The following is a 23,083-nucleotide window of genomic DNA, read 5'->3' on the forward strand; positions in this document are numbered from 1 at the left end:
CATAAGGGCCGAGATGCATTTTAACATGATTTTTTTTCTGTTTTGTTCCAAGAGTCAAGAAGTCTCTCCAAAGGCCCCCCTACTCCTTAAAAAAAAAAAAAAAAAAAATCAATCTAAGTTATCGAGCATCCATCACTGCCATGGCCAGACATGAACATCCATCAAGACCTCTCTAAAACTCTCTAAGTCAGAGTTCCACCACACTGAGTCTGTTGAGCACAGAGGAACATTGTGTATTTATAAGTGTAGGACTGGAAGGTTTCTGTTGCCTTTTAAGATATTTTCTCACAATGTCCAGTACACCATCCCATTTGTTCTGAGACAAAGATTCTAATCTTATGCACACACTTCAGCGATAATACTGAACATGAACAAGTAAGTAGTACAATCTGATCCATTAAAGGGATTAGAGTCTGAGTAAAGTCAGCAATCTTTGATTAATTTTCTTTTTTTATGATTGATAGATGCTAAATTGAATTCTATAAATGAACAAACCAGCTCATAAATCTTTTAAATCCATATTTTAATTTAAATAGCACAAGGACAAACATTTATCTTCAACTGAGTTTTCCCACCAGCCTCCAGAATCAAAATGTTTTTCTTTGTTGGTTTTTATGCTTTATGCTCAGATTTTTTTAATAATTATTTGGATCATGCATTTTGCATTTCTGTTGATCCTCAGATGTGAATAGCAAAATCATATCTAGCTTCTTGACAAAAGTTTACAGGAAACATGGAAATTACATATACTAATATTTAGTTTATTCTTTCTTCTCTTTCTTACTGTTTATCTTCCATTTTAGTCATTTATTTGGAACGATAAGCTCTGTTGGAGACTTTATACTGTGCATATTTGGGCTGGGACACTCTTTACTAGTCCAGGTTGCTCCAAATCCTGGCTGTGAACACTTCCAGGGATTAGGCAGTCACAGCTTCTTTGGGCAACCTGTGCCAGGGCCTCACCAACCTGTTTCACCTTTGGTGCCATGCTTTGGTGTTCTGCTTGAAGTTCCCTAAGTGGCTCTTTAAGTTTAAACACAGCCAAGACGAGTTTCATCCCAGAAGTTTATAAGGGACAACACGGTAATGTCACGCAAACGTGATCCAGTAACTTAATTAAAATCAAGTTAGCAGAGAGAGAGTGAAGCTGTACACCTGAGAGTCCTGGGGGAATGCTGCAGGAGGGTGAAGGCCTAGAAGAGCTGGGAAAAGGTACTACAAGGACAGGGAAAAAATCTTACAAACCCAAACCAAAACAAACCAACATGCATTTTATAGGGGGGAAAAAAAAGTCAGAATCCAGTTGTATATTTTAAAAGGGAAAGGTTAGAAAAACATTCAAGGAGAGTGTCCAAAGAGTTAATTTCCAGCAGCTCTTGAGGCAGCAAAGCCTGGGAAGGCTCCTGGCGCCCTCTGGTGTGAGGCGGCAGCAGGAGTGGAAATTTCCTCTGGAAAATAGCTTTGTCCTAAAGTTCCGGCAGATAAAATGACTGCGAAAAATGAATGCGTCCCAATGGGAAGAGGGGTAATTTGACTCCCCAAGCGAAGCCTGGATTGGGGCGCAGCTTAGTTTTGGGGTGAGGGGGAGGAAGAGAGGAAGGTTGCTTTATATTTTTATTCTTTTTGTTTTCACTTGTTTTTGGTCTTTTTTTAAATTATTTTTCTCTGGAGTCTCACATTGGGCCGGCTGCAATATGAAGAAAGGAGCCCTGAAAGCCGGTAAATGAAAACCTCGCAGAATCCTCGGAATAATGGTTGCAGCATGACAAACGTTTTTTTTAAAAATAACAAAACCTCCCAAATTATGTGTGCCTGTTTCCCTCCCATCTGGAATTTCCAAGGGAGGGATAGCCTAAAAGAGCACGGAGGAGAAATGTGTTCTTCCAGCATAACTTAAATACTAAAAAGGAAAAGCCTTCGAAAAAAAGAGAAAACAAACAAATAGACAACAAAACAGAAAAGGCATTCTTGACTTGAAGCACTTTTCTCTTAAAATTGAAGGATGATCCCTAACCCAAATCGACACCCTTAATTTAATTGCCAGGAGAGTGAGGAGCGCTCTCTGCTAGCAGGCTACGAATTCACATTTTTAAAAATCTTTTTTTACATTTCTACAATCATTAACAGCGATAATAGCTATTTGTGAGCAACAAACACACAAAATGCAAAGGGACCGACAGAACAAACCGGTAGAGCAAACATCAAGGTTCTTCCTTTAGGTACCTGCTGAGGAAATATACTCTGGTTTTAATCTCTAAAATTAAAAGGGGGGTGGGGCGAGGTGTTCATGCTGATCGGAGACAAATACACAGAGCTTTTCAGCTCGTCTTTACCAGCTGTTTTTCCTTCATTCCTGGTATCTTCCAGCAAATATATCTTCCGACCCCTCCCAGGAGACGTGATTTTTGGCAGGAGCCGCGTTTTCACGGGGGGCGGTCCGGCGGTCGGGCCGCGGTGGGGGGGTCTCGGCTGCAGGTCCGCCCCCGCGGGGTGTCAGGTGCGAGATGGTCCCGTCGTGGGGATGGGAACGGGGGTTTCAGCTGGCACTGGATTGCGGCTCGTCCTCTCGGCACCCCTTCCATGCGGGCAGGAGCCGATGGGCTTCTCCTTCAGCTGAGGACAAATTTACCTTAAAAACAAAACATAAGTTTATTTTTTTTTTTCTCTTTTTTTTTTTAATTTAATATTTTTGTTCGTTTGTTTTTGTGTGTTTATTTGGTTTTTTATGTTTTTTTTCTTTCTTTTAAAAATGAGGCTTTTCAGGCAAGTGCTTTCACCTCGTGATCTCACAACGCATGACAAAGTTTGGGGAAATTAGCGGCAAGTCCCAGACGGCCGCTGTGCTTTTTGCATACCAACCAAAACACGCTTCCTTGGGATAAAAAATGCTAAACTAAACACAGTTAATTTAGTAAAAGCCAGCAGATTTCTGTTGTCAAGATGCAGGCGAGGGTCGGCACCTATCTTAGTTTGTACACATACACGCGTGGTGCCCTTCCACTTCAAGCTCCCCATCGAAGTGCTGTGACAGGGAAAAGATACTCGTATTTTTTATTTTTTTTTTTTATTAAAGGACCTATTTTACAGGCAGCGATAAGTCAAAGCAAACCGTAGTCGAATTCTTGTAGGAAGGGTCATGCGCGGGCGGATTTGTCCTATTAATAGGACAGGAAGAGCCGGGAGAGCAAACGCCTGCCTTGAACACAACGTGGAATGTTATTTGAGGTAATAGGATTGAGAGCAGACACAAAACCAGTACTTTTGTGGGCGTTCAAACGCGTCGTTACTTCGCGTTAAATAACATTTTAGAAGACTCTAAAACTTTAGAAGGCTCTCCTGGATTTTCTGCTGGAAGGATGCGGGATTAGTTGGAAGCATTTGAAATGGAGAGGGAAAAAAACTGTATCCAGACGACAGCTCCCTGGGGAAGCTAATCAACATTATAGATAGTAAAGGTTCTACTATTGAGGGCTACTTTGCCGCAATTGGTTTCAAATCATAAACATATAAATACAGGAGATAATTCTGAGATCACATAGGAGTTTACCTGGAAATGACGGGAGAGCAACGGAGCATTTCTGAAACTGTCAGAACCTTTCAGGGAAGCCAGCTAATGCTGAAGGACTGATAGTTGGCGAAAACAAACAAACAAAAATACCCCCAAAAAACCAGGACACCCCCCGAGCCCCAACATGGCCGCACTTAGGAGGAAACATACAATACGTTTCTAAAAATCCCGCTCCCTTCATTGTTACTTTTGTAGTTAAAATATTGGCTGACACTACATTAAAGATCTCAGTAACGTGGTTACAGACGTATGGAACATTTAAAACATGACCCTACCAGTTTAAGAAGTAAGCATTTTAGGTAAAAGACCCTGATAACTATTCATTTTCCTTAATTAGGAATTAGTGGATTTTTTAAAGAATTTTTTTACAAGAGAGAATTCACAAAACAAGATTTCAGAATTTTTTCTTGTATTGACCTTCCTCTTCACAAGCAGTAAAAAAAAAGTAGAGTTCAGGATGTGCTGGATTTTTGGCTGGTTGTATTTTATTTTATTATTTTATTTTATCTTGAGCTTTTCTTGTTGTTTGTTTGGGTTGGTTTTTTTTTCAGTATCCACTTTATATCCATGTTTATTACATTATTCCATTACTAAGAATTTCCAGAAGAAAAAAAACCAACCAAAAACCAAAACTATGGAGGCGACGAGTAGGGCCTTACTGTACTTTTTTAATTAACGAAAAGGCAAAGTTTCTATTGACTTAGGGTGAAAGGGAACGAGGCCCTATGAGAATCACTACAGGGACGAGGTGTATTTTCCTTTCTCTCCACAGCCTTGAGAAGCTAAGCGGACAATGCGGCACAGCCGGCGGCTGCACCATCCCGGGGCAGGGCTGCTCCGGCCCAAGCGGCACGGAGCCGCTCCCAAACCCCCTCGGGATCCCTCCCCACCGTCCAGGATCCCTTCCCTTGCAGGGGGAGGGCACGCGAGTGGCAGGCGGCAGCTGCCCTGCTCGACGGGCACCGAGGGACCGGCGCGGCAGCGGGAGCCAGAACCAAGGCAGAGGCTTTGCGAGTATTCCCTTCCAAAGCAAAGCGAAAAGGGATTACACTGAATTATCAAATACCCCACAACATCCTGCTTCCATTCACGTTTCAAATAAGTTACTTTTCTAATAATCCATTAGCTGCTTTAAAGACCAGTGTTACTGATTCACCAGTGCTCCGTGAAAGTTATTATTTACTTGAAAATTCTTTTCGATTTCCAGTTACTCTCCACATAACATGCACTACTTGAAGAAAGCAAGAGGGCTCTCAAACAAGAAAACTCAGTTAGCCCCTCGTTTTTCAAGACGACACGCCACTGGGGCTCCTAGTTTCATTTTTAATATATGAAATATATTAAAAATTTCATCCTTGCTAAGCACTCACTATTCCCGTGGATCTTCCTGGCAGGTGCTGGGTGCTGAAGCCTTAGGAGAAAACAGGCCACCTTTTCAGAAAGGCCTAACTATGGACCTAAACAGCCTCACTTGAAGAGCTCACATTAACAAGCAATAAACCCTACGACTTCGTTTCGATCCCAAATTCAATGTACCACGATCAAAGGATCACATAAACAATGTGAGCAGTGTAGGAACATAAACAGTGTAGGAAAGTTACAGCCGAAACGGGAATTAAAAAAAAAAAAAAAAAAAAAAAAATTAAAAAGGGGTCTCATAACCGAAAAATGCTTTTAAGAGATGTGACAGCCGCAGTTTGGAGCAGGACCTGTAGAGTCGTGCGTTCTCTGAGGAAGCACAGGCAGTGCGCTCCGGCCGCCGTCCCACGGCCACCGCAGCGGTACGCGGGCTGCAAATGCCGCTGCCCCGGCAGCCGCCCGCGGGGGATGCTCAGCACAAGGGCCGCCGGCTGAGAACCAAAACCACCGGGGGGAGAAAGCCGAGTGGGCCCCTGACTCCCACCAGTTATTTTTATCCGCGTCCGCCTTTCCAACCCACCAGATATTCGCTGCGAGGCGGGGCGATGGAAGAGCACCCTTACAAGTCAGCCGGGCTCGCAGGGACACAGAGCCCACCACCGGGGGCGAGGAGCCCGCGGCACCAACACGGACCCGGGCGGGGCTGTGGCATCGGGCCCGCACATTGCCCTTCCTGACCGTTAAATCAGTAACAGAAAGAGTTCATTACCTAAACCCAAAATACTGAGGAGATATCAGTAAAGCAAAGAAAGAAAATAAAAAAAAAACCAACAAAAACACACTCCTCCAAATACCAGATTAGGACAGGCGGGCAGCAGTCTGGGACTGGGAGTCCGCACTGCTGGCTCCCGGAGACTGAGCTGCTGCTCGGATTACCCTCCGCGACATTCCAACCGCCAAGGGAAGGAACATTCTTTTTTTTTTTTTTTTTTCCCCTGTTGGCTTAGTTATTTTTTAGTTTGGTTTTTGTTTATTTGATTGTTTTCCCTCCTGCAAAGTCACTTCTGTTTTCTGTATGAAGCAGCAACCCCGTCCCTGTGCACTAGGCCTTGCAGATTCTCCCAAAACAGCTCAATAATGAGTAAACCCGGGATTGAGAGATTCTGATTGGCATTTAGTTTTCATACATATAATATTTATAAAGTACATATTATATATTTATATGCACATATATAAAAATATATATCTAACCTCGCCCTGGTTAGATATATATTTATATATATCTCGCCTTTTTCAATATATCGGGAAAAAATCAGACTCGAGGTAATGCGAAGTCAGTAACACGAGCAGCTTTTCTCTGGCTCTGTCTGACAGGCTTTGTCTCTATGTCTGCGTCAGACAGCGCTCAGTCTGAACCAACCGGATTAACCAGGACGATCCCCGGGTGATCAGCGTGACAAACCGCACTGATAAAATACGACCGTGGCACTCTCTGCAGACACCTCGGGATTGTTTTACAGTGGTACATCCCCGGTGATCCCTCTGCTCGTGACTGCTGGCCGCCGCGCTGGCTGCGGCAATTAAAATCCACCATCGCATCCGGGGAAAGTTTTAAATGCCAGGATTCACTTTGTCTTCGCGAGCAGTGAAACAAATGCAGGTGTAGTGAGTGACACGCTCTCATGTTAAAATCGTGACACGGGGACAACGCATTTTTTTTAAAGTTATTTTTAAAAATAATATTTTTAAATAAAAAATGTACTGTTCAGAAGTAGCGATAAACCCATGTAAAAATCGCGACGAGGGTGCAATGCAAGTATTTTTAAACAATCGGTATGGGTTTCTTAGAAGGGTTAGTATGATTTTCAGCAACCTTGTCTTTGGAATACACTTTGGCGGTCCAGAATGTTACGTGCTCTGTTACTCGGGAGGAAAAGGACAGACCGGGACCCCGTGGATGTAACCATTTTGGGGAATTTCTGTTCGATCCAAGGACTGGAGCCCCGGGGGAGCAGCCTGTCCCTGCATCACTCAGCCAGCCTCGCCATTTTACACAGCCACCGCTCCTGCGCATTAAACGGGACAGCGGAGGATGGGGTGGGATCACACCCAGGAGTGGCACAAGCGTTAATCCGGGACTGCGGAGGAGCCAGGGAACCTCTACAGGGGTATGCGAGCAGACAGAGCCCTACGGCCACCGCGCCCCTTCAGCGCTGCTTCCAGAGAGCCCGACATTTAAAAAAACCTGATTATAACAAGGGACTAGAGCCGCGACCTCTTCGCGGTTTGTGTTTCCAGGCACGGCCCTCCAGGCGAACACGACTGTGTCCCCTGGCGAAGGGGCGACCGAAATGAAAACGCCTGTGGGCCGCCGGGCCCTGCCCCTCACGGCGGAGAGGGCTCTGCGCCTCGCCAGCAGGTGTCCCGCTACCCTGCACCCGTCCCGCGGCCTCCCGGCCGTGCCACCCCGCTCGGCTCGCAGGGAAGAGCGGGATGGGAGCGGCGGGTGCAGTGGCTGAGGACGGTGCCTGAAGACGGGAGGGAGCCCAGAGAAAATGGAGGCAGGCGGGATCGCAAACGCTGAGTGGCTGCATGGCGGCCGAGGGGCGGTCCGAGCTTCGTGCTGAGGAGGGAGCGAGTGAGCTTCCCCCCGGCCGCCTGGGCTTAACGGGGACACGGTAGCGACACGCCGGCCAGTTGTTCCTGGGCTGCGGACACGGCGCGGCCCCTCACGGCGCGGCCCTTCAAGGCGCCCTGGGGATGTTCCAGAAGGTTCCCCGCGCGCGGGCTCTGCCAGCCCGGCATGGCGGGCGGAGGGCGCCCCCTGCTGCCCATACGCAGCGGTTACGGGCCTCAGGGGCGCCGGGACAGGTAAACACGTAGAATACAGAAATCCTGTGGGGAAAAAGTCGTCTTTCAGTGCTGGTTTGGCATCCTTCAGTATATAAGCCTCCTCTCCCGCCCCCCACACCTGCTAAGTGTATAATTTTTGTCAGGATTTTACAATTTTTTTCATTTAGCAGTGTAAATCGAAAATGCAGAGTTGCCAAGAAAAATGAATGTTGAATTAAACTCAGCTGACCAGCGCAATGCAATTTATTTTCCCAGGTTTTTTTCCTTCGAAAGTATGTGTCCATTTTATCGCCCCTTTATGATGATTTATGGTTCCTTTAAATAGCCCTGAACGTCAGATCGCAAATACTGAAAATGTAAATCTGGTTTGTCTAATGTGGAGTTTAAAATATTCTTGTGATGTCAGAAAGTGATGGCTTATAAAATATTTTCATTTAATTAGGAAACGCTAAGAGGATTTCTGCAAGGAAAAAAAATAAAGGCAAGGAAGCTCAGTTTGAATTATTTATGTGCTATGAACTATCATGATTGCCGCTGCAGCTTTTCAAGTACAAAAATGGAGGATTTTCTTGCTTTTCATTTCTAAAACCTAATTCTTTAATTATTCAGGCATGCAAATTACTGTGAACAGGTATTAATTATGCAGGTAATCAAGGTTTTATTCTAAGTTTACTTTTAAAAAGCAAAGATTGGCTAATACTATGTACAGGGGTGCTGACACTGGACTTGTGCACTGAAACACTCCTTTAAGGTGTGATAATAGTTTGGTATTTCATGGAAGTACATGGGGTAGGAATGAATTTGTGCCTTGCATAAGCTAAAGAACACAATCCACAGCATAAATCTTGTCCTGTGAGAGAGAATGATCTCCTTAGGACCAAGTGCTCATCATCCCCTTTCTTCTCACAGGATCATAGAATATTCCAAGTGTAAAATGGACCCAAAAGGATCATAAAATCCAACTCCTGGCCCTGTGCAGACACGCCAACAATCCCACCCTGTGTATCCCTGAGAGTGTTGTCCAAACACTCCTGGAGCTCTGGCAGCCTCATGGCCATGTCCATTCCTGGGAGCCTGTTCAGTGCCCAGCACCCTCTGGGGGAAGAACCTTTCCCTGATGTCCAGTGTGACCCTCCCCTGACACAGCTCCAGCCATTCCCTTGGGGTCTGTCCCTGGTCCCAGAGAGCAGAGATTGGAGCTGTCCCTCCACTGCTCCTTGGGAGGAAGCTCTGATGAGGTGTGACCTCAGTCTCTTCCAGATAAAAAGCAAGAACTCTTCCCCTCAATGGTGTGAAGAAAATTACATTCTGTAGAGTATGCCTTGAAGTGGGGAGGTCAGAGGATGTTTCAGATTGGAAAGAAGTGCAAGTAAGAGGAAAGGGGAAGACCTTTAATTCCACCTTTTTGTCAAGCTGACTGGCCTCTGTCAGGGGTGGGATCTAGCGCCCTCAGGGGTCTGTTTCCTCCGGGAAGGTGCTGCATCCATTACACTGTCATGGAGTTTTAATTCGCCTGTGCTCAGACTCTCTCTTGGCATTGGCTATCTTGGTTTGGCTGCCAAAGCACACAAATTCAACCTTGGCAGACTGTAAGATGGAGAAGCTCAATTTGTGTGCATAAACACTGCTCTCTGTCATTTAATAAATGATGCTGTCAAAAGTACCACAGAAGTTTACCATCACTGAGCACTGGTTAGATTTTGCAGCTGTAATCACACTTAGATGCTTCAATTAGCAATCCCTTACTTAAAGCTGATGGGTATACTCATAAACTTTCCAGATATAGAAGTGGCATTATATCTTCAGTATGACTGATTTCAGTGGGATTATAATTTGTTATGAAAGACTTTCTCCCAACCCTTCAGACTCATATATTCCATTGTAAAGATGAGCATAAGTCCCTGAAGAAAGTGAGGCTTAGGGCAGGGAGTGGTGGGAGGGGGACGGTGCCTGTTTCAAGGGTCTCTTACAAGCTGTCAGTCACTTCAGTGCTTCTGGCTTTAAGGCATGTCAAGTTAGAAAGTCAAGATTTGTGGATTCGCCTGATTTGGATGCTGCTTAATTACGAGCCCCTTTCGGTCAGTTATGGAAATAAAGCCATACCCTACACAAGGCTATTTTGGTGTTGGAGAAAGAGGGATGTTATATACTTCTGTAAAAAGAGCTGGATCTGTAGAAGTAAGGAGTAAAGTTATCTTTTTCATTGTCCAAAGAGAATTGTTACTTGTTGTCCAAGGAGAAGAAAATGAGATATTTTTAATATGTCAGAGGAATATTTTGAAATGTTAGGACAAGAGTTAAAAGAGAATGGGGCAGCCTGAGTCTTTTGGAGGCCTCGTGACTCATTTAATTTTCCTCCCTCCCCAGAACTCCCATTCCATTGCAATTGTTTGAGCCACTTTCTGGGCAGCAGGAAGGCGTCCACACCATTAAAAGGGCTATTTTATTTCAGACTGACAAAAATGTGCTACAGTGTCCACCTGAGCAACTAACAAAACCCTTTAGCTTCTCCCTGCCAAAGCAGTTTCTTCAAGCATCTTTCAATAGCCACTCCTTAAAGCAGGAGAAAAAAGACCTCAAACACTAATCCCCACCAACTGCTCTGCTGGCAGATAGCCAAAAGGAGAAATGGACCTCTTGCTTGCATTGAAGGTTTACTTTTTTGTCTCACTGATGAGAATGGTAGTTAAGCAGTAGCAGTGTAGTGGCTCTGATGATGTCAGAAGGAAAAGATGGCTTGGTGGATGCTGATACAGCAGGGGAAAAGTCTGCATGCTTGATAACCAGTTATATTCAGTTAGATGACTATCACAGTGCAATTAATTATGAGGAAAATGCTACAGAAGATACTTATAGCAAATATAAATTTACTCCCTACAAATAGTGAATAGCCTTCTCAAAGAACGGAAATGGTAATGCTCATATTAAGCAGTATTGGCATTAGCATTGGCATAGTGGGGTTGGTTTTGCCAGCTTGAAGGAAGACATCCTGTCATGAACAAAACATACAAGTTCAAGCTCCTTCTTTGTTCTGAAGATAAGTTCTGCAATCTAAGAAAAAAGCTGCTTAGAAAAGGAACATGGTCAAAAGAAATCATGACTATAGAATACACGCACTTGCATTTTCTGGTGACATGTACTTAAGGAAGAAAAAGGTGGGCAGAGAGAAAGTGACAAACTCACAAAAAAAAATCTGATACACCCCTTTATTTTGTCCACATGATGAAATGTGAACATGGAGAAAAAGCCCATGCACACAAAGGACACAACCATCAGCGTTTAGTAATGGGATTATGACGTTTGATTAACTTCCCTGTAGCAGTAAGGTGTCATATAATGTCCTGCTTACTCGGCAGTTTACAGATAGTTTACAGAATGCTCACCCTCAGGACATGCCAGCCATGCGGTTGGGATACTTCACTGTACTGACATTGATGTAGCATCATGGTGCAAACCCTCTGTAGGTACCATAGTGTGGTGTGATTGCTGGAGATATTTCCTGCCTAGGGACGGGAGTGGGTCGGGTGGATCAGACATCTCCTCCTTGCCCTTAGTTCAGTTTCGCAAAGCATTGTTTCTTCTGCCCCAGGGGTGGAAGCCACTTCCTGTTTTGAATGGATGGAAGAAGAAGGGGTGAGGAACTGATCCTTAATTGTATAGAGCGAACAGCAACAGATGGAAAAGTAGGAGACAAATTGTTTTTCCCTTCCCTTTCTGGGTATCTCTCTAATAATCCTGGGATTTTATAGTTGTCAACTGATGGATGCACAGCCTACCAGTGCCTGCTGGCTAATACACTTTGGGGCTATATTAGATTGGTTGAAAATGACCGGATTAGAATAATATTCTGCTGTAACATAATAATGAGAGAATGAAGAAGTTTATGGAATAGGTATTATTTGTGTCAATAGAAGAAACTGTGTCAATTTCTAAGAGGTAGATCTGAGTTTCAGTAACATTAGTACAGCAACAGAGACATTTGGGCTTGTTTATATGAGACTACAAATTACATAAAAGACAAAAAAAGGCAGAAAAATTAGAAAAATAAAGAAGATATATGGTCTTGTGGTTTGGTAGGAAACCAAAGGCAGGATATTAAATTACGTGTGGTCAGTAGCATCTTGTAAACCCAGATGCAGGATATAAAGAGTGGTAAAACAATAACAATTGGAAGAAGAGAAATGGAAAGTTGTAGACCTGTCAAAAGAAATACAAGTTAACTCCTTTAAATGAGTCCTTGGGGTTTGCATAGGTGAAGATATGTCTTAAGCCATGAGAATTCTTACTCTGTGTGAAGTTTTTATTTAATGATTCATGCTCAAGCAACCCACCACCATGGTGCATACAGCTGAGTGTGTTCTGACGTTATGTGTCCAGTTCCTTGCTTGCTCTCATGAATAAAGGCTTACTCTTAAAGCACTCATTTGAAATTGAGTAAAATGAGAGATTCTTTGTATATGTTAAGGTCTAAGGTTTAAGGAAGCTTGTTTTTATACACATGGTTTTTCACTTTTTTTGTGCTTAGTGCAACAATCACACAGTGGGTCTTTTGGCATAAGTGTGAAAATTGTTTCTGCACCAACGCTATGCTTTTATCATCCTGAATTGTTTCCTTCAAGATATGTCTACATGCCAGTATCACCTTTATGTTGTTTGAATTGAGTATGATGCATTTTCTCTAAGCAATTGGGAAAGAAAAGTATTTTTTCATGCAAACTGTTTGCAAACTGAGGAATAGAATAGAATAGAATAGAATAGAATAGAATAGAATAGAATAGAATAGAATAGAATAGAATATTTTCAGTTGGAAAGGAGCTACAACAATCATCTGGTCTAACTACCTGACCACTTCAGGGCAGGCCAAAAGTTAAAGCATGTTATCATTGTCCAAATGCACCTTAAGGTCTGACTTTGATCATTGATCACCTCTCTAGGAAGGGTTTTCCAGGGTCTCTGGAAACTTTAATGCTTTTGGGAACAATAGGTAAATCATTATTTTAGTATCTTAACGGAGTTGAAGTAGCCACAGAAATCAGAGTCCTTGTACTTCTGTAAAGCTCCCTGAACAAACCAAGAGTGATTCAGGGAGCATCAGGGATCTCATAAAATACATGTGGTGTCTTTAACAAGGTAAGCCTGACTGGTTTCTCCCCCAGGGAGGAAGTGGTAATTTTCCCGTTTCATCCATATTAGTAATTAAACAGATAACTTACAGAAGACCTCTTAGGTGAGACTATCAGCAGCTTAATTGCCTGTAATGAGCAAAAATGGATGCAGTCACTGGCATTAACAGATGCTTTCTGTAGAAATGCCTTCATTACAAATTGTGTTGAAGTGACCAATACCCTGCCCTTTATGTAGAAAAGTGTTAACAATTTTCTCAGTAATAGCATCAAAACATCGATATTGCTTTTTGCAAGCCATGGATGCAAAAGTTTAGGTCACAGGTTTGCCGTTTCCCATTTGGCAAAACCAGCTCAGACATCCAAAGACTGTGGAACATTTATATCCTTTGGCTTTATTGTCACTTTTTCCATATCAGCCAAATCTACTGCCACCTGTTTAGCTTTCCCCCCCACTATTGATATCCCTGCTGTCTTTTCTAGCACTGAGTCTGGGTAGATAGTAAAGCCTGCAGAGAAGGAACTGGCAGGAAAGTCCCCATCTCCTTGCTGAGGCAGGAGGCACCGTGGTGGAAGTGACGCGCAGTCATTCAGTAGGGCAGTGATTCAGTGCAGACTAGCACTTAGGCATGTCAAATTCAGCATGCTCTGGTTTCCTGAAGTCCTGACAAACCACAGGAACAATTATGAGCTGAAGTAATCTGTGACTAAGGATGAAAAGGCAGAAAGCATCCACTTGCCAGTTGTTTGATTTCTATGGTTGTATTATTTCACTGCATTATCAGCAGCATGACTTGAAGGACTAACAATGTAACACACTTAAAACGACTGAGCTGGAGCTGAAATGCATTGTTCTGTCAGCATCTAAAAGGAAGACCATCAGAAAAGCCAGTCTGAAGGAGACAGCGTAATAATTTCGAAAAAGGAGCTCTAGGGATGGAAATTGTAAAAGAAATAGCATCTTGTGGATTCTAGAAATACTAGCTTTTCTGTCAGATTACACTCTTGAACCCAGATTTTATTTTTATTTTCAAAATATGGTTGTTGATTTACAACAAATTCTTAGAAATACCAAATAAATGCTGTATTTCCTATATATTTTTAATACAGTGATTGATTTTTTCAAAGTGCTTGATTTTATTTCGTTCCAGAATCTCTTTCCTTTACTCCTAATTCAGTTAACTCCTATTTCCTTCAGTCCTCTTCTCTTTCCTCTATCTGCTGATTCTCTTCTGCACACCATTTTTCTCTTATATCACTGTTCTTCAATTTCTACCTTCCCTTTTCTGTTCTCTTTGCAGACTATGTTTTCTGGTCAATATATAAGTAGAAATAATAGCCACCCTTAAAGCCCTCTAAATATTTACTGTCCTAAATCAGATTCTTCCAAAACATGCACTACATATAGAAAACAGATTACTCTGTTTTATGACAGGAAGAAAAGTAAGATTTTTCTGAACAGGCCGAGCTTTACAAGAGCTGCCACAGTGCAGTTCTATAAAAGACAAGTTTTGATTTTCACATTACAAAGGAAAAGTACCCATACAGCAATATGGTAATCAGAAGGAAACTTCTAGGAAATTGCTTTTCTTTCTTCTCAATTGCCAAAAGTAAGGGAACACCTACAGCTGTCAGCCAAAAGAGGGGCTTTTCTCCCTATATTTATGCCTCATGATTGTGGAAGATGCTGTCCATGGGCCATTGACTTTAGAATCAACCCAAGTTATGTCTTTTTAAAAGAAGAAAAAATGTAGTGAAAAGATATGATAAGAAGATAGCCAAGAGACTGTGTTTAATCAAGGCAATAAATAGGTTCTCACTTTATGGCTCATGGAGGCTCAGTAGACAATTCATAACAATCAACTGGAGTTTGGAAGGTCCCAAATAACAAAGGGCAAAAAATTGTATTAGCTCTGGCATGCACACGAACAAGTCCAGAATGATTCCATGAATAAAGCCTTTGATCACTTTAGAGGGAATAATTTACTCAGTATAAAATAATTTATTTGGTATAAAATCCCTCCTGCATCCAGAGACCACATGGACACAATGCAAAGTAGTGCAGAACATTCCCAAGAGCGATACTGGGTGTTGGAGTTATGCTTTGGATTTGGAAGGATGCTGGGGACAAATCAATTGCCCTCAGTAATCAGAAATTCTGTGTTCAATTATGTGAAGGTCACAAAGCTAGGCTGCAATTTGCTAACCCTTATAGGAATTTGTAGCAAAAAGTCATTGTCTGCACCCAAAGAATGAAAGAATTTAATTAATACTCTGGGGTGAAGCATGGTCACCCTACAGGAACTGTTTGTACTTCCTCAAAGATTCTCCAATTCTTCACTTTTCTGAAAGCACAGATAGGGGTGTGCAGGTACAAGCACAGTGGCATCTATTCTTAGTTCCATCCTTCTTTTAAAAAAGCAGAAAGATAAATCAATTCTAGAAATGACAGAGAACTGACTTGCTATGCCAGGGCCATGGCTGAAGACACTAAATAACTGGTCTCTGCTCTGTGCTTGACTTGTTTTGCTCTCAGGGGTGGTAGGTATGGCAGGAGCCAACACCTGCCAGCCCAGTGTCTTACAGGTTTGGTTTGGTGTGCTTCTTTTGTGCTTTTGTGGTGACTGCATACTGGCAGCTTTCAGGGAGATACTGGGTGGGGGGAGAGACAGACACTATGGTGGCCACACAATGATTTCAGATAAACATAGGATCATAGAATAGTTTGGATTGGAAGGGACCTTTAAAGGTAACCTGCCCCAGAGTAGGACTGCAGGTCTCATGTCAGAAGGGCTTAATGGGGAATCTCCTGCCGTTTTGGGCCCTTGCTCAGGAAGCCTGTGCTTGGTTTGGAAAGAATTTTAAAATTATTTTTATAACGCATATAAGGCATGTTAGGGCTGCATTCAAACAATCTGTGGAAAACCTTCAGCTCCAAAGAGGGTGAAGAAAGAGTAGAGGCTGTCAACATCAGATGAGATTTAAACTGGTCTCTACAGATATCTTGTACTGAGTTTAAGCAGACACTGGAGTCAAGCAAAGAGTTAAATCTGTAAAGTGAAGTATGCACTTTTAAACATCTCATAAATTGCTTGTAACTGCACAAAATACCGCAGGGTGCATGTGAGCACCCCCACATGAAGCTGAATTGCAGCCAGTTAAAATATCCTGCAGCTTTTGCTGATAATCCTGATGAAAGAGAGGCTTATTGTAATAGAAAGAAAACATAGGAAAGATTTGTAGATAAGTGACCATTCTAAGTCAGTGACCTGGGGGAGGACATGATGCAAACAACGTTCTGCTTTGTCATAGAACTGCAGCATGACAACACATCTAGGTTAGTAAAACCCTGATGCTCAGAGGCAGTGATTAAAATATCCATGTAAGAGATAAATGTTCTGGAAAATAGATGAAGGATAAATGAAGAGTAAACTTCGTTGGACACATCCTTATAAAACTATTCACTAGGGGTCATCTCCACCTGAAAAACTCCTTAATGGGGCATTTTTTTTTAGATTTAAGACACTAGAATTGTTTCTAACTCCTAAGAAGTAGCCTAATGAATAGACATTTATTTGAGTGCTGACTTTACTGTAGCTGTAAATAAATTGCAGACTCTCTTAGGTATGAGCAGTAGCTAGTTTTAAATGATGGCTGGTGAAAAAGATAGCAAGCTAAACAAACCAATGTTCTCATGTTTAGGTTGGCAACATTAATATCATCAATCCTGTGCTTTCAAGAATAATGTTGGGACTCTCCCTTCCTCCACTTCCATTATTAGATTACTTTAAAATTCAGGATAATTTTAAATATTGCAGTTCTAGATATGCTTGTTTTTCTTAGATGGCCATAGTTTCTGTGAGCAGGGGAAAAAAAAAGATCACATTTAGGAGATTTTTTTGGCATCTCACATGTATGGAACAAAATAATCCAGAGGCTCTCGTCATTTAAAAACATCAAGCATTGGAAGGCATATGATTAGCTTTTGAAATCTAGAAATGATGTACTGTCAAATGAATATAAATTCAGATAATCAGAGTAATTTTTAAAAACAACCATGCACAAAATTGAGAGATGATATTTTTATTCCAAACAGGAGGGTTCATATTCACACAGATTTATCTCAAAATAGTAAGCAGTATACAAGAAAACAAATTATTAATTTCAATATGAATAAAGCCTGTAAAGTCCTGTATTTTTATGAAGAGATGATTATCAAGTCTGTTAATGAGTTATTCTTAGGAGAAAAATGAATGTTTAAAGGCTCAATTACAAGATAACAGATATGACCTAAACATAGGTCTGCTATTATGGGGTTTCTTACTGGTTGCTGAAAGAAGTTGAATATTTGTTTTTTATATGACAGGGAAAAAAATTATACTCTTAAATCTGCACTATTCGTCTTTCAGGATGTTTCCCAAACAGGAAGCTGCACCAGGTAGCAAGACACAAATAGGCACTTTGACTCTAGACCTGAGATTTCTGGGAAGTGTAGTTTAGAAATAAGAAAGAAAAAAAAGGTTTATTTTCTCTTTTGTAGATGGTTACTTGTAAGTAGTGAAATGACAAGGGGTTTGGTTCTGCAATTAATGAAGCTACAAGATTTTGTATTTGAAGTTAGTGAAAATACAAGATTTTTGTGTGGTTACAGGCAGTGGTGCTGTTCTGGTCTGGGGGCAATCCCAGAGGCATGTATTTTTTCTGATGATAGAAATGCATCTAAGCATTTATCTGAGAGATTATGAGGAATACCTTTGAAAGGAGTAAGATGAATTGCTAGAGGGATTCACATGATTAAGCTGTATCACCAGTGATGTATTGACAAATGAAAGAAGAGGTAAGCTGATCCATGTTGTGGTCAAGCCAGTGGGAACTGTGTAATCTCCACACTGCTCAAATTAGAATCAAGTAAAATTTCTCTCAGTGTGCGTGGCAATGAAGCCAGAACTTGGATGGATGAAGATGAGGCAGGATAAGTGGAAACCTCATTATATCTTAGAGCTCCAAATGTTGATGTCTGGCTTGATTGGAAGAGAGAACCATTGTCACATTTGATTTGTCAATTAATTAATGCTCTTCCCCGCTATATTTCTCTTGCTTATTCTTACTAAGGTGCCCTGTCTTCTGGCAATGAAAAGTACATCTCTGGAGGGTTACCTGAGGAAGGAATCCAAAGTACCCTCCAACTCTAGACTCACAATCTCTCTACATACAGCAGCTATAAAACCAGTATCTAGTAAGGGGACAGCTGCAATGGTGAAAATGCTACAGCAGGACCTGGTAGACTTTCCTCTGTGGCAGTTAAGAGTAGGAAGGTTTCTGTCATAATTCTGCTAAGAAGCAATCTTCCCTTGATAGAAGCATTGGTAGAAGAGTGCCATGCTCACTATCTACAAGCTCATCCCCAAATTTTGACACTGTGGCCACTTTGGCCTTATACTGGGATGCTGCCCTGGTGACAAACACTCTGTGGTCTCACTGTGTCTGAACCAAGGGGAATATGTTGCTTACTTCAATGAGATTTCAAGGTTTCTCCCTGTGATGAAAGCTGTAATTCTTAGTTGTGTTTGAAGTGTACTATGATGCAATTTCACTGGGACAGAACACCAGACCAAACACACAGAAGAGGTAGATCTTTAGTCTTCTCAGGCTGATTATCAATATTTATTGTTTTGCAACCCAGAAGCTAAAAAGCATTTTGCACTAGATAGAGTAAGGTTACAATAGAGAAGATCAGTTAGAAAGAAATAACTGCTTAACACTGTGCAGCTTCCCTTGTAATGTTTACAAAAATTGCAGTGCTCAATAGGCACGTAAAACAAAATTAGTATGTCACATTAAATTATTCAGTCCCTTAGCTTTTGAAAGATGATTTTAAAGGTTAAGTGTAATCTAAACCTACCAAGGTATCTTTTGTAATCTTTCAAAACCGTAGATAACCAAAAATTTGTTTCCCCATCTAGAGATGTCTGAGAATATAATAAGAAAATAGGAATGAGCATATAAATCACAGCAAAAATTACTTCTGAGTCTTGATTTTTCCTTTTGTTGCATCATATGTAGTTGTAGGGCCTAGAGACTTGCTGATTATAGATTAATTTACTATTCTAAAATTGCTTTATCTTGATTCCAGTAGAAACCTTGCTAAACTCAATATTTAGTTTGCATTCATTTGGTATAAGGCTTCTTTAGTAAGGCTACCTTTGGCAAGTCATGGACTTGGGGTCAATGATGATGTCTCACTGTATTGTCTGAAGCATACAATGAAAGTTGTTCACAAAACTTCAGAATCTACAGTCTCAAATCTTAAGTGTCTGAATTGCTGCACTGATTAGAAATGTGCAAAGGCTCCTATTATTAGACATTTGCTTCAAGAGGACTGGGGAGAATGCTTGTTTTGGCAAGATAGGATGAAAGGGCTTACTTCATGAAATACAGCCTAGAGACTACTGCTCTGGATGTTCCTCTAGACTCCTGGATGCAAACTCCATCTCCTCTGGTCAGCTAGATGCTTTCTGGAAAACTTTCAGAAGAAGTCGGGAAGCGTCTCACCATGCTTTAGGAAAGGAATTTTCACAGCACAGTGGTTGAAAGCAGAGTCACAAACTCATTGGCCTCATGCCTAAAAGGAACCTGGATGTTTGGAGCCTGTGGTAGGATCCCATACTGCTAAATTTCTGTAGATGATTATTTAACGTGATCTTAAATCTTGGCAGTACTTGCCATTAAACTAATTTTGTCTAAATGCTGCTCAAGTCCATTTATCATGAGTACAACAGTTCCTTATCTTGCTGTCTTTGCAATGTGTTTTTGCACGTTTGAAGACTATTTCACTTTCCCTGCTCAGTCTGTGTTGCTGTAAAATATAGTAACACAACCTTTCCTCATGGATCGTGTATTTCATTGTTGTAGTGGATCATTTTCCTGTTGTTCCCCTCTGGGTCATCTCTAGCTAATATATGTACTTATTGAAATTCACTGCTCAGAAGACAATTTTGTACATGAGTCTGGACTTCCTATGGGTGCAGAGTAAGAGAGCATGTTATGTTCCTTCCTATATATCTCAAGCCCCAATAGTGGCTGCGATTTTCAGAGAGTTGGATGAGAATCCACAGTGGCTGATGCGAAGAAGAAGGATGGGCACACTTTGATGTAATCCAAAACAGAACTGGTTTAATGGGCAAAACGACAAACAGGAATCTGAACTCGGTATGGGTGTGCACCGAAAGGGCAGGGTCCAGGATGGATAGAGTGTTTATATAAGGTAGGGTTGAGGGACAGGGTCCAATGGGGAAACATGATAATAAATATTCCTAACAATGCAGTAAAAATGAACTAATCATGGAACAAGAAACAGAGAACTTTCTAGACTAATTAACATAGAGGACTCCCATGGGGCCTTACAGGTGAGATTTTTCTCACTCTAACCTAGGACATTTCTCCCACAGCCTTAGGGGTTAGTCCTCCGAGGCTGGAGATTGATGCTGGGGGCTGGATCGATTCCCACACCCATACAACGTTTCTGTTTATTCATAGTGTTTCTCTTTTTTTGCAACCACATATTATTGCTATATTACATTCCTTTTTAACTGCCCAACCTTCTTCTGCAGAAAATTTTTCAAAGTAGTACAGTCAATGAAGTAAGAAATCAGTTCTTGAAGAACAGAGGAAAGAATATATTAAGTCCAGTGCAGCTAAGCCAGTAAAGCTTCAATTATCAAGGGAGGAGTTTGTGAGAAAGTTTGTAAATTCCATTTCATGCTGCTATATAGACATGTGTACTATACCTCTGCTTGAACAGTGACTCTCAGCTTGGGTGACACAAGTAAGCAGAAATTTTTAAACCAGCATTTACCTGTAAATATGAAACATCTGAAGCAACTGAGCATGGACAACTGTGTTACTTATTAATCTAATTAGGTGTCTGCTAAACTGGTGGAGGTTGAGCAGGCTTGGGAATTACAGGAAGACTTATAGCTTAAGAAAGTAGAACATATTCCAGGCAATGAGATGTAAAAGAGAGGAAAGAAAAAGAGGGAGAGAAGCAGACAAGGAGCTGAGATGAAAGCCAGTGGTGATCAAAGATGTGACCAGATGCTGTTTTGCATAATACCAAGTGAGAGAAGAACTAAGAGAGCAGTGGACAGGTCAGTTACTATGTAAGACCAGATTCAAACCTTGACTATGGTGCAGGTTTTGTTGCCATTAAGTGGTGCAGTGCAGGACACTATGCCAGATGGACATGCCAAAAGCATAATCTCTTAGCAGATGAGTTTGGTACCCTTCTGCTTAATCAAAGCTCAAGGACCAGATGATTGAAAACACATCTCAGTATCAGAGGCTCACTGAAGGACATCTCGAGTCTGAAGAAAACTCTGGAAGCATAGAGTGGATTTGGTAGTCTCTCGGAAAGAAGGGACATCTTAGAATAGGAAGGATATGGGTAAATAAAATAGTGTGATTTGAGGAAAGACTTCATGTGTGAAGGCATGGTAACACATGTACAAAATATTAATGACTAGTAGTATGTGCATATGCTTAATGTGTACATTTGTTAAGAACATGTGTGAATTGTAAGATCCTGATCAGATGCAAGATACCTATCTTTGTGTGCTGGTTTTTTTTTTTTAAATTTTTCTTCTCTTAGTCCTTTTCCTCTCTCTTTCTTAACCCCATATGCTCTGGGTGTTTCCCCTAAGGAATGTTTTTGTGCAATTGTTTTCACAGTGATATATGGGGCCTTCATCTACAACTGCATGGAGCAACAGTGCCAGAGAGTGGCTGGCTGGGATAAATGCAGCTGGATTTGCCTTGCAGTTAAGCCTTTGGGACTTACAGCAAGCAAACACAGAATTGTAGAATATGCTGAGCTTAGGATCACTGAAGTCCACCTCCTGGTCCAGTGGTTGATCTGAGCAGTACAGAAAGAAAAGTGGCTTGTCACAGAGTAATTATCTCTGTTGTCTGCATTCCCTAGAAATATCACGGGATTTACTCTGTTTTTGAAACTATTCTTAGAAAAATGCTAGGGAAGATTATATGAGCTGTGACCAACAGTTCCTTTTCCCTGCTTGCTCATACTTCCATTTACAGAGCTGTACAGACTGTACGTTGTTCCCATACTTTGGGGCTTGCTTCTCCTGCTTGGGCAGAGTTCCCTGTTCATGAAACCCTATAAGCCCCAGGTCAGACAAACAGCACTGTGTCCTTTGTGGCATATCCTGGAATAAACAGGACCCATTTCTGGGCCAGTGACTCTCATTCCTGTCATCGTCATTTTTTCAAGAGATGTACACCTAAGTTGCCCTTGACTACCTGTACCCAATAGTAACCTTCTGTTGACTAAGCTTTCAGATTCACAGCCTGACTGGTGACTTCTGAAGGTCACTTGGTTTCTCCTCTCTAGATGAAGGAAAAGGCTCTCCAGTTGGAGTGGGGGTAAATACATTTATGATGGATTGGGAAAGCTAAAGCTCAGTAGTGCTTTGATATATTTTACCACAGGAGCCACTTTATCAGAAGGCTATAGGGAGGTGTGGGAGGGGTGTGGGGACCAGCAGCAGTGTGTGTAAGTGACCTTTCCTTTGGCAGGTTTTGGAGGTGGGAATGTCAGCAGAAGGTCAGTGGGTGAGAAAGTGAATTACTGAATTTTTAATTGACTATATCCCCTACTATGCCAATTGTTTAGGATGAGTAATAGATAAGAATTGTATACTAGAAGACCATTCAGCAAATGGTTCCAACCCACATCTACCAGTGCTTTTGTATTTAGGAATATTACCTTGCAACCAGAAAGCCTTTTAGCATAACTAAGGTGGTATTTATTTAAAATAATTCAACGAGCTTTATATATTTTGCACATCATCAGGTGAAACTCTGAATACTAATGTTAGAATTAAGCATTTTAATATTCTACAGAGATTTTTTTTTTTTCTTAAATCACAGAATTATTAAGCTTCCTTAAATCTTCTTATCCTCAGCCTAAGTTTTCAGGAGTAGTCAAACTGATATTTGAAGGTAAGAAAATGTATTATTTTCCCTCAGTCCAGGATCTTCAAATCAATTAGCTGGACATAACCGTGGAGTAAGGGTCAAAAATACAGAAAATGTTTGCCCTTTAAACGATGTTACAATCTAGTCTAGTTTCTATTGTTGAAGCTTCTTGGGTTTGCATGAAGAA

At 41.6% G+C, this 23,083-nt stretch overlaps 1 protein-coding gene and 1 long non-coding RNA gene across 3 annotated transcripts in view; one reads left to right on the forward strand and one right to left on the reverse strand.

Moving 5' to 3' along the window:
* Positions 1-506: 506 nt before the first annotated feature.
* LOC111923344 (uncharacterized) lies at positions 507-5,878 on the reverse strand. Its single transcript, XR_002861032.2, has 2 exons — positions 5,508-5,878; positions 507-2,629 (listed from the first exon to the last, which is right to left on the reverse strand). It is a non-coding gene; the product is annotated as an uncharacterized LOC111923344 (long non-coding RNA).
* Positions 5,879-6,912: 1,034 nt separating this feature from the next.
* The window catches only part of WNT7B (Wnt family member 7B), a 114,076-nt gene continuing 97,905 nt past the window's right edge, over positions 6,913-23,083 (forward strand). The window contains exon 1 of one of the 2 annotated variants that reach the window (XM_086885929.1): positions 6,913-7,798. In XM_086885929.1, the coding sequence (XP_086742055.1) occupies positions 7,731-7,798 (68 nt within the window). In that variant the 5' untranslated portion in view covers positions 6,913-7,730. The remainder of the gene's footprint in view (positions 7,799-23,083) is intronic. The other variant, XM_086885928.1, reaches the window with a different exon arrangement.

The sequence above is a fragment of the Cyanistes caeruleus genome, chromosome 4, assembly GCF_971803275.1.
Source record: "Cyanistes caeruleus chromosome 4, bCyaCae1.hap1.1, whole genome shotgun sequence".
NCBI classification, from domain to species: Eukaryota; Metazoa; Chordata; class Aves; order Passeriformes; family Paridae; genus Cyanistes; species Cyanistes caeruleus.